This window comes from Gossypium hirsutum, chromosome D10 (genome assembly GCF_007990345.1).
Source record: "Gossypium hirsutum isolate 1008001.06 chromosome D10, Gossypium_hirsutum_v2.1, whole genome shotgun sequence".
Lineage (NCBI taxonomy): Eukaryota > Viridiplantae > Streptophyta > Magnoliopsida > Malvales > Malvaceae > Gossypium > Gossypium hirsutum.
In genome coordinates, this window is record NC_053446.1 from 15,605,155 (window position 1) to 15,622,822 (window position 17,668).

General features: G+C 29.9%; 1 protein-coding gene across 1 annotated transcript; it reads right to left on the reverse strand.

Annotated features, from left to right (window-relative positions):
• Positions 1–8,515: 8,515 nt before the first annotated feature.
• Positions 8,516–10,804, reverse strand: LOC107915346 (glucan endo-1,3-beta-glucosidase 8). The gene is made up of 2 exons (XM_016844508.2): positions 10,201–10,804; positions 8,516–9,777 (listed from the first exon to the last, which is right to left on the reverse strand). Exons 1-2 carry the CDS (start codon positions 10,536–10,538, stop codon positions 8,565–8,567), a joined length of 1,551 nt encoding a protein of 516 aa, XP_016699997.2. The 5' UTR covers positions 10,539–10,804; the 3' UTR covers positions 8,516–8,564.
• Between the last annotated feature and the right edge of the window lie 6,864 nt (positions 10,805–17,668).

Consider the following 17,668-nt stretch of genomic DNA (forward strand, 5'->3'; position numbering starts at 1 on the left):
AATTTAATTACTTTCGCATAGCTATTATAATTTACAATCAAAATGTAATTAACATCGTACTCAAACCTATACATGCCATAAGATTAAGTTCAAATATTTAACAAAATACCAAAAGAAGTCGATAGTGTGATGGACTATGCTGATGATCCCCGAGCTCGTAACGCGTCTCCAAAATCTATAAAATCAAATGGACGAAAACAAACAAAGTAAGCTTTTATAGCTTAGTAAGTCTATAGCATAACAACAAAATATATATATATTAACAATTACTTATAGACAAATGCATACATAATTATCAACAATTAAAATCGAATGTATATACACTTTATTACTTGCACACTTTCGAATTCACATATGTACTTATCATGTGCATAAAATTGATCATACTCATATATACCAATCACCTATTATATTCGTTTATATATATATAGACTCATTTGAATTTATACCTGAATACATAGCTAATACCTACATTCGAATATATATACATATTCATCATATACATTTAAATGAGTACATTTATATATATATCCCAATTGCATACATAAATAATTATCAAACACATAGGCTCGACTTATATGTATTTAACAACCGCATATACCTAATGTACATATGCCTATATTATTTGTATCCACCAAATGCATACAATTATGTTTAACCAAAGCAAAACCGGAATGTAGATGTATACTCACCAAGCATATAAAAACCTAATGTTTATGTATTCATCGATTTCATATAACCAAAATCATAGATATAACAACTTCATATTTTCACATAATTTAAATAGATTCACCGGCACTTAGCCTGCTAGGTTTTAAAACCTGATTCAGTACACCGGCTTTTAGCCTGCTAGACCTATAGTCTGAAATGTACCACCGGCATTAAGCCTACTAGACGTAAAGTCTGAATTATTTCACCGGCATCAAGCCTGCTAGACGTAAAGTCTGTATTACATTCGATCACTTTATAATGATCCAAATTGATAAATTCATATCTTCACTTCCATTTAAGAACTTTTACATGAACATACATACATAATCGAAACTTTCACATACATTTATAAATTTCATACTTAAATTCATTACAATAACATATACACATACTCTTGTATAATCAAACTTCATATAAGCTTATATAAATGTCCTAATTAAATTCAATAAAAGGACATATATATATGTAAACATGCTCATTCGAGTACAGCATATACAAATAAATTATAACTCACATATATCTATGTATATACCTATTCGAAACTATACATATACAATTATAAGTTACATATTTTTAATCCAATCCAAGAGTTTATACTTGTATATACGTATATATATATTCGAGTATTATACATAATATATATATACATATCTTTGTCTAAATTCAAGACTTAATCATGTATTCACATATATAAATTTGATCTATCTTATGTATATATATATAACTTTCTTACCTAATTTCAAGAAAAGAAATTTATATATATATATTCATGCTTATTCGAACATCACCTATTCTTGATTACATTTCATATCTTCATTTCAAACCATGAATTTATACAAGATCATACTTGTATATTCGATTATTATATATATATAAAATCTATACTTCAAAATTTATTCAACTAATATACTTTCAATTATAACTTAACATAAAATACAATTAATATGCATGTATAAATATTAACTTAATAATTTTTAGTTGCTAATAGACTTACCTCGGATATCAGCAGACACGATCGACTATTCGATTACTTTCGTTTTTCCCCGATCCAAATTCGTTTTCTTCGTTTCTTGATCTAAACATAATCAAATTTAACCTTTTTATTCATAAAAACATTCAATTAAGTCCAAAAATACATAAATGAGAAAATTACCATTTTGCCCCTAACATTTTGCACTTTTTGCAATTTAGTCCTTTTTGCACAAAACACAAAATACACAAAATTTGCCCATACCACACAAGAGCCGAATATTCATGGTTCTCATACAAGTCCACACATTGCATTTATTTCATATTTTAGTCCTTCAAAAATTTATTTTCACAATTTAACTCTAATTACACAAATTCACTAAAAATTTAAAGACAAAACATGTTAATCTAACACATATATTTCATATTTCATCAACTAACATGACAAAACTCAAACATTCATCAATGGCACATTTCAAAATCATCAACAATTCACAAAATTAATACATGGGTTTTGAAGTATTCAAAGCAACGATCTCAAAAACGTAAAAATTATCAAAAACCGAAACAATTTCATACCTTAATCAAGCTAGTAAAGTGCCGAAACCCTAAATGCCATGAATGTTTTCTTTCTTTGCAACATTCGGCCAACAAAAGAGATGATAATGGCTTGTTTTATGTTTTGTTTTATTATACTATACATTATTTATTAATTTACTTATTTAACCTTTAATAATTAATAACCAAAACATATATAATAAGGTTATATTAGTCCTTTGCCACCCACTATCTATGTTTTAGTCTAATTGCATCATTAATCCCCCATTTTAAAAAGACAACAACAATTAGGTACTTTTAGATTTAACCCCTAAATTTTTATTTTAAGCGATTTAATCCTTTTATTTAATCGGACACTCAAATGACAAAATTAAAACACGAAAATTTCACACAATTAAATTCACACATAATAAACACACAAAATAATATTAAAAATATTTTTTTGACTCGGACTTGTGGTCCCGAAACCACTATGTCCGATTAGAGTCAAAACCGGGTTGTTACATACACCATAAAATATACTTCCTTAATAAGTTATTTCCATGATCGAATACACATAAACATTAATGTCAAGATTAAGCCATTTTTGCCTGGCTAAATATATACAAACTTCATGACCAAACATAACAAATGCTTGCCTATACATGCCATATATTAAGTGTCTCAAGCTGTTAAAATACCAAAATTGAGATCAATAGTGTGACGGACTTCCTTGACAATCCCTGAGCTCGTAACAAGCTTTCCAAAAATCTATAAAACAACGAACAAACACACATATGCAATAAGCTTAAATTTCCTAGTAAGTCATAAGAAAATAAATTATCAAATGATTATTAGCATAATTGCTTCAATAAGGCCGAACATAAATAATCCCATGCACATAATGGTCACACCTTTAACATGTATAATTTATATCATCATCTCAAGTATTATACTTACTATATATTCATAAACATTTAATTTCTCACATGCCTAAACCTTTTAGCTCACTTTCATGTTCGATCTTAACTTATCATTGCCCATTAAACCATTCGGAATCAATAAGGATACTCGGATAACTCAAAAAGCTAGTACAATGCCTACGTCCCAGACGATGTCTTACATGTTATCAAACATCGATGCCACTGTCCCGGACAGGGTCTTACACATAAATCTCAAATTGATGCCAACGTCCCAGACGAGGTCTTACACAAAATCACGTATCGGAACCCTATGTCATGACATATGTATCCTAACTATTCTTGTGGTTTGTACGGGGCTTTCGGTTGTAGTAATTCGATCGATTCAAGCTCATAACTAGTCCTCCAAAGCTTAATTCAATTCGACATATACACATATATTTAATATAAATCAATTCGGAACATGTAATGCATATATATTCAAATTTTAACAACATATATCTACCTATGAACTTACCTCGGACAAAGACAAATGGATGGAATCAACTACTCGACCACTTTCGACTTCCCCCAATCTAATTCCGTTTTCTTTTGTTCTTGATCTAAATAAATTAAAATTTAGCTATTTAATAACACATTTCATTCAATTCAAACCAAAAACACATAATTAGGGTAATTTTCACTTTATCCCCTAAAATTCACATTTTTCACAATTTAGTCCCTATTTCACAAAACACAAAATATTCAAAATTTCACCACACCCAAGCTTGGCCGAATTTCACTAGGGTCCCTAGCAGCCCATTTCTTTCATTTATTTTTCATTTTGACCCTTAAATTTACAAAATTTACAATTTGATCCTAAATAGGCATTTTTACTAAAAATCACTTAATTAAACATAATAATCTATCAACATCTATTTATTTTCCATCATTAAACATCAAAAACCACAAGCTATCATCAATGGCAACTCATGAATACATCAATAAATTCAAAAATTCAAACATGGATTAGCTAATATTCGAAGCAACGATCTCAAAAACGTAAAAATTATCAAAAACCGAACAAGGAACATACCTAATTTTAAGCTTCAAAGTGCCGAATACACAAAAGCTCAAGAGTTCATTTTCTTTCTCAACTTTCAGCCAAAAAGATGAACATGCATGGCCATTTTCATGTTTTATTTTATTTAATTACATGTCATTTTACTTTTTACCATTTTAACCTTAATAAAATCATAATATAAGTCACTTGAATCATGGACATAAATGTCCACTAACCTTATAATGGCATAATAGCCTTTTAAGGACTTCCCATAAATCAAATCATAACAAATTAGCATATTAACAATGAGAATGCCACTTTTACTTTTTATGCGATTTAGCCCTATTCACAAATTAAGCACACAAACGGATAAATTAAATCACGAAAATTACACACATATCAATTCACATACTATAAGCACGGAAAATAATATTAAAATATTTTTTGACTCGGATTTGTGGTCCCAAAACCATTGTCTGACTAAGGTCTAAATTAGGCTGTTACATGACGAATCATATTTTATCATCTTAATTTGATTTGATATCTTCTCGAATCGATTCGAGTGAAATATAATTCAAATCGAATCGAATTGAATATATTTGTTCAAGTTAAATTTTAAAAAATAATTTTGGTCCTTGTAACCACTATCACCCACTGTAATAAAATTTGTCCACCGTAATTTTTTTTAACTTTCATCACCTCATAATTTATTTATTAATCTTTTATATACGGGTTAGCTTCTTTGCTTGCTTAGTTGTTTCAATTATCTTCAGATTCTTGTTACTATGTATTTTGGAATTAAAAAATATATTAAATGTAAAAATGTGATTTTTTTTAATAAATGTTATTTTAAAGATAAAATGTGAAATTGATACCAATATAAAATTTTAACACAAATATTTTATGGCATCATTAATAATTCAATTTTAATATAAATATTCAATATGACTAAAAAATTCAATAATATAAATAATATAAAATGTGAAATTTAATTTAATAATATAAATAGTAAATATAAATAAAATCATTACTATTTATGTTTAGGGGTTTTTTCGGATAATTTTGATTTTTTATTTGGGAGTAAAGGGTGAGAAGTAAAAGTTTAAGAGGAAAATAAAAAGTTTTGGGGAGTAAAAGTGAGAGGGGGGTAAAATTTTAGGGGGAAAATATTTAAAAAAAATTGGGGGGATGGGTTTGGGGTAGATAGGGGGTAGGATGGGAAGGGAGTAAAAGTTTTAGGGGAAAAGTGGGAGGGAGTAAAAATTTTGAAGGGAAAAATTTTTTGAGGGTTTTTTAGAGTAAAATTTTGAGGAAAAGCAAATGGGAGAGTAAAATTTTGGTGGGAAATGGCTTTTGGGTAGATGGGGGGATGAGATGGGAGGGGAGTAAAAGTTTTGGGGGGAAAGTGGGAAGGAGTAAAAGTTTTGAGGGAAAAGTAAAAAGGTTTGGGAGTTTGAGGTAAAAATGTAAAATATTATAGTTTGATATTTGAATTATTCGAGTTATTCAAATAAAAAAACTCAACTTGATTTGAACTCAAAATTCAAAAAAAAAATTCGAGTTGACTCGAATAACTCGATTCGTTTAACTTGAAATTCAAATTTTTTTCGATTTTTTCAAGCCGAATCGAGCTTTGCTCACCCTTAATCCTCGGAGTACTTCTTGTATCTTGTTGTACAATACTATATTACAATTTGACCTGTATACTTGTGAACATTGCTGCTTAATTTCATATCTTTTTGCTATAGCATTTCCAGTCCAAATGTTAACACATTTGGTTGCGGTCACATACAATTTCAACTCAATTGTGCCATTCACAACACCTCATTTCTAACATATATTACCATTCATTCATTTAGAATTCAAGGATACATGTTAAAATCTCACACTTATGATCATTTTTAGCCTTTCCCTCATTCACCTAATCATTCTTATGTATAGATTACGAAATTAGCTACATTTGAGAAATTTCATTATGCCCCATTTCTTAATACAAGGATTCAACCTAATTGATCATTTCAAGTTACCAATTAAACATCAAATATTCACAATATCACATTTTATACCAAAACTAACTCCACCTAGGTACAAGCCGTATAACAAACAAAAAAGAGAGTTTACAAAAATTGATAAGTCGGGGATCTTAGGCTAGATGTTAGATTCACTGCTCAGGACTAAACTTGCACATAGAAAACAAACAGTACACTGAGCGATAAAGCTTATTGGTATTTCCATGATTCAAAACAATATAACTTAGGTTATAATCAAATGCATACAATTTATATGTTCTAATGTCAACCAATATGAGTACATCATGTATAAAATTTCATTCAACACATCTATATATGTTAATGCCATATTTATACCAAAGCTTTAAATGAATAACCTATACATTACTTGAATTAGTCAATTATATGAACATTTCATACCGATATTATATTGCCAATGATATTTGCATATATACTTAATTTGAAACATTTGATTATACCTCATTTCATTACCAAATTAAACAATCTATATCTTATCATACCGTATTGGCCCTCAAGCTCATTAATCGATTCGCATGTTCTTTCACATGCTATCAAAAATCAAATATCGTATATAAGTACTTGTAGTGAAACTTTGTAACATTTAATCATTTTCAAATATCAATCAACCAATTCACAAAATATATCCCCTATTAACATAACTCGGGCTCAAATGGATACACAGATTAGTCAACCTGCATCTCAATTTGGCACCACAATGCATCATTGAGAAAGCCGAAGAAAAAATACTAGCACCTAAGTGCATCATCGGTCGAATCGAAACAATTATACTAGCACACATAGTGCATCATTGGACAAACCAAAGCAATCATACTAGCACATAAGTGCATCATCGGCTAAACTGAAGTATAAACCCATACAGTTAATAAGGTAACCAATTTCTAATTTCATCAAATAGTTCAATTCACATTCCATCATTCTCAATTCTTCATCAATTCACCATTAAGATACAGCATATAACATGTTTTAACTCAATTTCATACTCGGTATCACATATCAATTAAATCATGCTATTTTCTATTTTATTCAATTTAGTTCTCTATCTCGATATACCATATCAATCACCATAATTTAACTCATAGTAGTATTATATACTCACCTCATTATTAAATCATGCAATTTAACATGAATATGCAATAATTAGATTGATCTTGGGTCAAAGAAATACAAATTGAAAGCTCGCATCACTTGTCGTTGACTCTCTCTTTTCCTTTCCCTCTCGATGGTCTTGTGTCGTCTTTAGCTACGAATAATAACTCAATAATAACAAAATACCAAATTCCATATTAAATCACATTCAAATTCAAAGTCATACATATTTTTCAAATTATTCAATTTAGTCTTTAAAACCAAGACAAGCATAATTTTCTATTTAGAGCTTCAGATTGAAATCTGATTTCACATATATTTATTAGGGACCCTCTACATCTTATTCCTACCAAAATTTCATGACAAATTTTCATTTTATTCAATTTGATCCCTAATGTACGAAATCAACAATTAAGCTTTACAATTTAGTCCTTTTTTTCTTAAACTAAGATTAATTTCTATCAATTTCACACCTAATACACAATTCTCAATACTGGTAGCTTATCAAAACTTGAACAATTAAAAAAAATGATACATGAGCTAGCTAAATCAAGCTCCCATGATAAAAAAAATCTATAAAAATCAAAAGAAAATGGCTTAGGAACTTACTTACAAATAATGGTCAAAAGCTAACTATCAATGGTGATTCTTTCTATTTTTCTTCTTCAATGGATGGTATGTTTTTAGGGAGAAGATGATATTTTGTCATCATCCACTAACGTTGCTATTTATAATTAGATTAAGTGATGTTTAGTTTAATTAATCATGGTTATTCTTTAATTAATCTTATTTAATTATTTTAATTATAATTATTTTAATTTTAATGGCCAACATCACCATCATCCACTATCTACTATATAGAATTGGTTTATTAACCATTTATTCCTTTGGATAATTTTTATTTAAGTTTCTAAGCCTTATCCCAATTAAAAATCTGAAACTTTTATAATTTAGTCCTTGGGTCTTAATTAACCACAATTTCGGCAACATTACTTAGCCGAATTTCAATTTATCTATATCCTAGCTCCGTAAATATCCATATTTAATTTACGAGCTAAATTTACGAAAATTAGGTCTTGAAACCATAATTTTCGACACCACTAACTTTCGGGCCGCTACAACATTTGCTTGTGTTCATTTGCATTATGTTTTTGCTACTTGTTACATTGTTAGTTACAATTGTATGAGTAACAACTCAATAACTTCAAATTTTTAAATGATTTTCATTATTTCAATAAAAGGTCATATTTACACAAACCAAATAGTAAAAATACCTACAAAAAATTGAAAGATAAGTAGGGGAGAATGAAAGGGAGAGGAAGAGGGAGAAGGAGAGTGAGTTTGAAAGGGAGAGTGAGATGTTGAAGAGCTAGGGGTGGAAGACCTTGATGATTTAGGAGCAGACGCATTGGAATTGGATGTAGTTTGGATAGTTTTAATCATAATTGGGAATCGACATGTCCCGTTAGATGGATCTTGCTTGACAATTTTGGCTAAACCTTCAAAATCACATGCACCTTTAGTTTGATTTGCCATTTGGTAGTACATGTTGAAGGCAACCGAGGCATTCATGTCAATACCCATACCAGAGCATGAAGCTCCAGGTACCAAGGTTGTGCAATCAGTACTATTGCAAGCCCATGCAACCTTTACAGCCAAATCCTTTTGGTTAGAAGCATCTTTGTTATACACACACCACTGCTTTTCCATGTATTTGACATTTTTTCCACCAACAAGCGACTTGTTCTGTCCTTTCCCTGACAAGTCCATTGGAAACTTAGGTTGTCCGTCAAAGCTGAAAATCCCCCAATGCCTCTCAAACATTCCAGGATCAATACTCTTAAGATCTTCATCCAACAAAGAGAACATATACACATCAGGATACTGCTTCGGGCGAAGTGGAGTTCCTTCATTTGTTGCCATTCTCTTTAGCAACCCATTATAAAACTTTTTAGCATTTTTTGTTGTGGCGTAAATATTACCATCAGTTGGCCATCCAACTTCCCCCACGATGATTGGTATATCCGAGAAATTAGCTACTTTAAGTGCCGCGACAAGAGTGTCAATATTAGCATCTAAAACACTACGATATTTAACACCATGATCATCCATAGAGTTTGAGTCATCGTTATCAAAGAAGGCATAAGGTTCAGGGAATCCAGGATTTTGGTAAAGATTTAGGAAAGGATAGATATTGACGATAAAACCAGCATCATTTTTATGGAGAAATTCACATATTCCATTCATGATATCTGCCAAGTCATGTCGAAATATTCCATCTGATGGTTTGTAAGTTGGTGTGATGTATACATCACCATTGAGCGGTGTTGATACTTTGATATCTTTTCCAACACCCGCTTCATTTAGTGCTTTCAGTATGTTTTTCATAGCTGGGAGTGTAAGGTTATTGTACGTACCGTTGTAGGCTGCCAGAAATGGTTCATTTCCTACGGCCACGTACCTGTAAAATAGTTGAAGATATTCAATAAGTACATCAATAATTTATATAATTCATTTTTATTGCTTTAACTAAATTCTCTTTGGTTAATTAAAACTATTTTCACCATCCTAAAGGTATTAATGTTTAATTCATAAACTTTCAATTAGGTTCTTCTTCATAATAATTTAGTTTATACTTTTAAAAAAATTTACCCATTAATCTTATTTTATTCTATTAATTTTTAAAATTTTGCATATAGTTAGCGTTTTAGAAAAAACTGAGTTAATACTAATATTTTAGTTAACTCTTGTACTTTAACTAAGTAGAAAGTGGAAGATAAAATCATTTCAAAACTTGGAAATTATGAACATAATATTTTACATAAAATATTGTAATAAGATCATGGTTTAAAATTGATTTTTATTTGTAACAAGAGAAACTTACTTGAAGTTGACACCCTTTTTACCCATATATGCAGTGATATTTGCTTTCACCCAAGCTTGTGCTACACTATATTTCTCAGAAAGACTTTCCAAAGAATGATTGGGGATCCCCACCATGACCTCAATATCGGTTCCAGACAGGGCAGTTAGAATGTCATGCTCAGCATGGAAAAGCTTAACCTTTTTTATGCCATTATCTTTTAATATATTAACGACAATCTTAGGGTCTAAAGGATGTGATGCTATGACACCCCAGTTGACACCAAGGCCTTGCGCTACAACACTAGCAGGGAAAAATATCAATATATATGCCCATAAGAAGACCTGAGCTCGAAGCATTGTGGGAGCTGGTTCAAAGAAGGGTTCAACTTGTTAAGTTAGAAGAAGGAAAACTATGGTTTTTCTTTGTTTAAGCAAGAAGTGAAACTATGGGTTTTGTTTTCTTCTTTTTTTTATTTCTTTAAAATGTCTTTAACTCATTGGGAAATGGAAAAACTTAAGACTAATAAGGGTTATTACATAGGGGTAATTGGTGCAGAGTTCTTGGCTGTACGAGAAATTAGAGAAGAGACTAGCATTTCTTGGTGATTTTTAGTTGGAAGTTGTCATACAAACAACTACGTAGATGCCGTTGGTATCTTGAATGCTTTTCTATTTTTAGTTTTGTTTGATAATATGCACAAAAATAGAATGTTTTATATTAAAATGTTTATCAAAAAATCTATCAACCGTACAGCACAAAATTAATGATGGAAAGCATATTTTATTTATCTTTTCTTATGTATACACTATTTTTCTTTGCTTTTTGCACAAATTTTAAGAAATTTTTATTTAATCTTTTCTTTTATTAACCATGAAATACTTTTACTCAAATTATTTTTATTTTGAAATAAAAATGTTGTAATTATAATTAAGGATAGTGAAAAAGTTGTCACTGATTATCCATTTTAATTAACTTTGGATATGAATTTTATCAAATTTGACAATTTAATTGATTTTTTTTGTAGGAACAGTTATTGTTCGATGCGTAGGGAAACAAGCATATATGTGTGTTGCATGAGAGCTTGATTTCACATATAAGAGTTTGATCTAGCTTTAGGTTGATTTTTGGAGCCATAAGATTCAAATTGTATGTAAAGCCCTTACTCCAGTATTTGTTATTTTTCCAATTTAGGAGATAGACACTATGGTCTCATAAAGTTGTATTGGTATTAAGTCAAAAAGAATTCATTGGTTTGATTTTGATAGGCATACACTTGGAAGAATCAATATGATCATCTACCGTAATCATTCTACCGAAGAACACATTGGCTTGTCCAATTAAGTGTTTGGTTGGATCCGTCAAGGGAAACAAAAATCATATTTAAACAACCTGCAGGACTGAGGTCATTGGTTCAAGTTGGGCCCTTCTAGTTCACAAAGCTACCAATAAGTTAAATCATAGACTCATACTTCGCGGTTATTCATTCAATAAGGGTTAGTTGTTGGGTGTTACCGCAATTAATTTACACATAGAAGGGTTGGTGGTCTGAGGCATCCTTGATCACTATAATTGACTTGTCAGTTTGGAGGAGAAAATTTATTGTCCAGGATCAGTCCGAAATCAGAGCATGAAGCTAGATCATCGTCACATCGGTTTATTTAGTTTTAATTTATTTTTAGTTTATTTTACTGCAATTCTAATTTCTATTTCTTTCTGTTATCTTTATTTTTTTTAATTGGATTTAAACCCATTTTTATTTTTGCACAAATCATCACGCGCCGTGGGCACTATAGTTGCCTAGCGCGCAACTTGGTTAAATTGAACTATACTACTATGTATATATTATTTAGGTCTAGGAATTTATTTTTCATGGATTCGAGACCCATCATGTAACGACCCGATTTTCAATAGTGGCAAAAAATGCAATTTTGGAACCCCATTTCCGTAAACCTAGTCCGTAAGGATGAAATATAAAGATTAATGAAGTTAGTATGAAAATATATTGAAGTTCGGTTAAGTAAATCATGAAATTAGTTAATTAAAGCTCAGGAACTCAATTGTAAAAGCTCAATTGCTATTGAGTTTTGAATTAGAAAAGGCTTGAGGACCTAGATAGCAATTATTTAAAGGGCTTAAATGATTAATTAACCATTATTCAACATGAACTACAATTAACACAATTAAGCTCAAAACCAAACTAGCCAAATTTTTATTTATTCATCTACAACCTAATATGATTGAAATTTCACAAGAATTTCACCTTAAGTTCATTGTCTTATCATTTTTGTAACAACCCGGTTTTGACCCTAATCGGAATAGTGGTTTCGGGACCACAAATCCGAATTAGAAAAATATTATTAATATTATTTTGTGTGTTTATTTCGTGTGCATTTGATTGTGTGAAATTTTCATGTTTTAATTTCGTCGTTTAAGTGTCCGATTTAATAAAAGGGTTTAATCGCGTAAAATAAAAGTTAGAGGTTAAAATTTAAAAGCACCTATTTGTAGTTGTCTTTTTAAGTGGGAGGTCTAAAGATGTAATTAGACCAAGATTTAGTTAGTGGGTGGTATATGCCAACATTGCCCTTAAGTTATGTAATTTATAATTTATTTAATTAAGGTTAATTTAGTCATTAAGTAAATTATAATATTATAACTAAAATAAGTCATAAAAAGATGAATATGTTCATCTTTGTTAGCCGAATATTGGAAAGGAAGAAACCATCCATGGTTTCTTATGTTTCGGCACTTTCATAGCAAAATTAAGGTATGCTTTGGTTTCGGTTTTTGATAATTTTTACGTTTTTGAGATCGTTGCTTTGAATACTACCCGACCCATGCTTGAATTTCTGATTTTAATGAATATTTTGAGTTATGCCATTGATGAATATTTGTGTTTTGTGATGTTTGATGATGAATAATGGAAGATATGTCTTAGATTAACATGTTTTGTCTTGGGATTTTTGATGAATTTGAGTATTTAGGGCTAAATTGTGAAAATAAATTTTTGAGGGACTAAAATGTGAAATAAATGCAATGTGTGGACTTGTATGAGAACCATGAATATTCGGCCCTTGTGTGGTATGGGCAAATTTTGTGTATTTTGTGTTTTGTGCAAAAAGGACTAAATTGCAAAAAGTGTAAAATGTTAGGGGCAAAATGGTAATTTTCCCATTTATGTATTTTTGGACTTAATTGAATGTTTTGATGAATAAAAAGGTTAAATTTGATTATGTTTAGATCAAGAAACGAAGAAAACGAATTTGGATCGGGGAAAAACAAAAGCAATCGAATAGTCGATCGTGTCTGCTGATATTCGAGGTAAGTCTATCAGCTATTTAATGTTATTAAATTAATATATGTAGGTATATCTATTATGTTTGTTGTTGAGCTAAAATTAAAAGAAATTTAATTGAATAAATTCAAATTATAAATGGTATAAATATGTATATACAATGTTCGAATATATATATGCTTATATAAATATTTTTGAATTAAGTTAAAGTATGAATGGTATAAGGTATACATATATATTCAAATAATTATATATGTATCTATATGTATATATATACTTGAATTTGGTTGGTTGTATGAGAATTATATATATGTGCATATAATATTCAATTATATGTAAGTAAATACATGTAGAAATGCTTGCTTAAATTAAAGATATGTATAATACATATGTATACATAAGTTTCAAACATATATATGTAGGTAAAACATTGGGTTTGATTGAAGGTATGTATGTTGTAATTGTACAGATAATTTCGAATAAGTGGTTATAAGGGAGTTGGAACATCTATATATATATATGAATAGGTCTTGATTATATTTTAAGGTATAAATGTTAAATACGTACTTGGGAGTTCGAATATATCAAAATGTATATTTGTGTACAGATTCTTGAATTTAATTGAATGTATGAATTGCAAACTCTTTGTGATTGAATATGGACTACAATGAATGTGTGTTTGCTATTAATAAATATTTGAGAAATTATTCTGTATATGGAAAAATTGAGATTTTCAGGCTTAGAGCTTAGCAGGCTTATTGCCGGTGAAACACTTCAGACAAAATGTCTAGCAGGCTTAATGCCGGTGAAATATTTCAGACTATATGTCTAGCAGGCTAAGTGCCGGTGTACTGAATCAGGCTTTAAGCCTAGCAGGCTAAATGCCGGTGAATCTGTTTTTAAGTATGTGATTAAGTGTATAATTATATGATTTTGGATATGTTTAATTGATAAGTATATTTATATATACATTCGGCTAAGTGCGTTTGATGATTATATATATTCGGCTTATGCACTTGTAAAATATATATATATCTGCTTTGGGATTTTGTATTTGATAAGTATATACTTATAAATATTTGGTACACATACTTGATTAGTAACTACATATGCATTCGAGATATATATATATACCTTTGTTTATAAGTATTTGATAAAAAAATGAATGCATTAGTATTTGATAAAAAAATGAATGCATTCATTCATATGTATTAGAATTGTATTTGCTTAATGTTTATCATGAGTAAACATACATATTCGGTTATGATATGTGTATAATATATATATGCTTAGTTGTGTACATTCGGTTGTAATGTGGTTTGGTATAAATATAAAATCAATTGATCGCATTCGACAAGTATATATATATATTGGACTATAAATAAAATGATCTGAGTACAATAATGTATAAATATTAGGTATTCGTGTTAATTGAAATCTCAGTGAATTAGATTAAAGAGTTATATTATTTATATTTATATACATTTAGTTATGCTGTAGACTTACTAAGCTTTAAAAGCTTACTCTGTTTGTTTTCATCCATTTGCTTTTATAGATTTTGGAGACACGTTACGAGCTCGGGGATCATCAGCATAGTCCATCACACTATCGACTTCTTTTGGTATTTTGTTAAATATTTGAACTTAATCTTATGGCATGTATAGGTTTGAGTATGATGTTAATTACATTTTGATTGTAAATTATAATAGCTATGCGAAAGTAATTAAATTTTCATGTTGTGATCAGTTTGGTTTTAGAAATGGTTGTGTTTGTTCGGTAATGTCTCGTAACCCTAATTCGACGACGAAGACGGGTTAGGGGTGTTACAATTTTAGTCCCTAAGCTTAAAACTATGCAAAATCACTTTACAAATTAGTCAAAACTCGTCATCAAGCTTCAAACTAAACCATTAACAACTAAAAAGCTTCAATAATATCAATGGAAAGTTTTCAAAACTTTGACAGTTTCACAAAATAGTCTCTAGGCTGGCTAGAAGCTACAACGATCTCAAAAACATAAATTTTATGAAAAACGAGTAAAAAATAAACTTACATTCAAGATTATAAGCAAGACCGAAGCTTGAAGACTTAGAAACTATGGAGTTTCAGTGGGGAAACCTCAAATGGGGAAGATGACAACAATAGTTTAACTTTTATTATTATTTTAACATTTTAATATATAATCACGTATAATTTAATTATTTTGTAAGTAGACACCGTCCAATATGACTAATTATGGTCTATTTGTAACATAAAATCTCTCACTTTTACTTTTTAAGTCATTTAATTAATAAACATCAATATCAATTAATTTTTACAATTTTTATGATTTAGTAATTTTTCCTTAATTAACTATCCAAACTTCAAAATTTCTGAATCAAATTTTAATAAACCTATATAGTAACTCCATAAATATTTAATATTTATTGGCTCGGTTTATAGAAACGAGGTCCCGAAACCCTATTTTCCAAAACCACTTGACTTTAGGGGCAAACCACTTGTACTTAACTATTCATTCAATTAGCAAAAACTATCAGATCAAAATTCAATATAATACCATATTTAACTCATAAATGTTAAGTAATAATATTTACAAACTCACTCGTCGAATTTGTGGTCCCGAAACCACTGTTTCCAGCACCACTGAAAAACAGGTTGTTACAGTTTGACTGTGTTAAAGCATACGACTTACGATGTTGAAACAATAATGATCTCCACACTAAGAGAAATGTTGTGACTCTTACATAATAATTCAAGAACCATTCTCATGGTGGGTCAATCCAGTATATTGTTCTCTAACATATACTTATGTGTTTGCTTGATATCACATATTCATAACGATAATTGCAATCAATCAAGCACATATTAGTCTCAGTGCATTAGTGTTATCCAAGCCCACAATAATATTTGACTAAGGACATTTAAGAATAAAAATTCTTATGACTTTATCATCATACAACTTATTTAGCACAGAAATAAAGATTGAAAACAATAATGACAATATATTTATTAATAAACTAGGTAAATAAAAGTATGTTATTACAAGCACTATACAATTGGTTGTTGGGCATACTCCAACAATTGCTCTCTCCTAACCAATTTTCAAAATGGAAAAATTACTAAAATAGGCTTGGGATATTTACCAATAAGGACCTCTCCCATCCAAAATCATATTTTCTAGTATTCACACATTGACCCCAATAGTCTTGCTAACTTATAATTTAGTCCATAGGCCTAAGTATCTAAATTACCAATTCTAACCAAATAAATATTTTTAATTAACAACTATTCCTTATTAATGAACCTTTGAACATCTACCATGTTCATTCCCAGAAACATCTTGGTTTGACTTCTTGAAATGGTTTGTTTAAGCAAATTGATCGAAAATTGAATATCTCAAAATTCAGGGCACTACAACTCTCCCCACTTTTTAAGAAATTTCATCCCTGAAATTTACCTAAAATGAGATGTAAAAACTATAAGCACATGGACTCTTTTGATTCCCAAATCACCTCTTCAACACTATGGCTTCTTCATAACACTTTGACTAATGGATTTGCTTGTTCCTTAACTCCTTCACCTACCAAGCCAAGATCTCCACTAGTTTTCCCTTATACAACAAACTTGGGCAAACTCTAATTTATTCCACTGAAATAACATGTGAAGGATCCAATCTATCTTTGTAACATTGAAACATGAAACACATTATATATATAATCTAGATTAGGTGACAAAACCAAACAAAAAATAAAAACAAGAGACAACTATCTAAAATAGGCTCTTGTCCTCAAATATTGACGAAAAACTTGTTACACAAGCATTGAGATCCTCTCGTGTCCCAATAATAGTGGTAGAAAGTGCCCAAAAACCGATCGGGGAAAAAAGCCTTGTGGATCCCAAATCAAAAATCGTGTCTTTAATCTCCTCTACCCTTATTTCCTTACATAGCTCAGCATTAATCTAATTCATGACTACCATTTGAACTGAGTTAAGAAGTTCCTCGGCCATGCTAGTAAAGTACATGGCTTGGAATAGTCATTTATGATGTCCTTAACTTCCCCTTCATCTAAGTCCAAAAGTGATTCATATTGTGAATCTGTATAATAGCATTTCATCTTCTATGGTTTATAGTCATAACATGGAAAAATCAAGTATTTCGGTCCCCATATCTTATCCAATTGATTCTCAATCT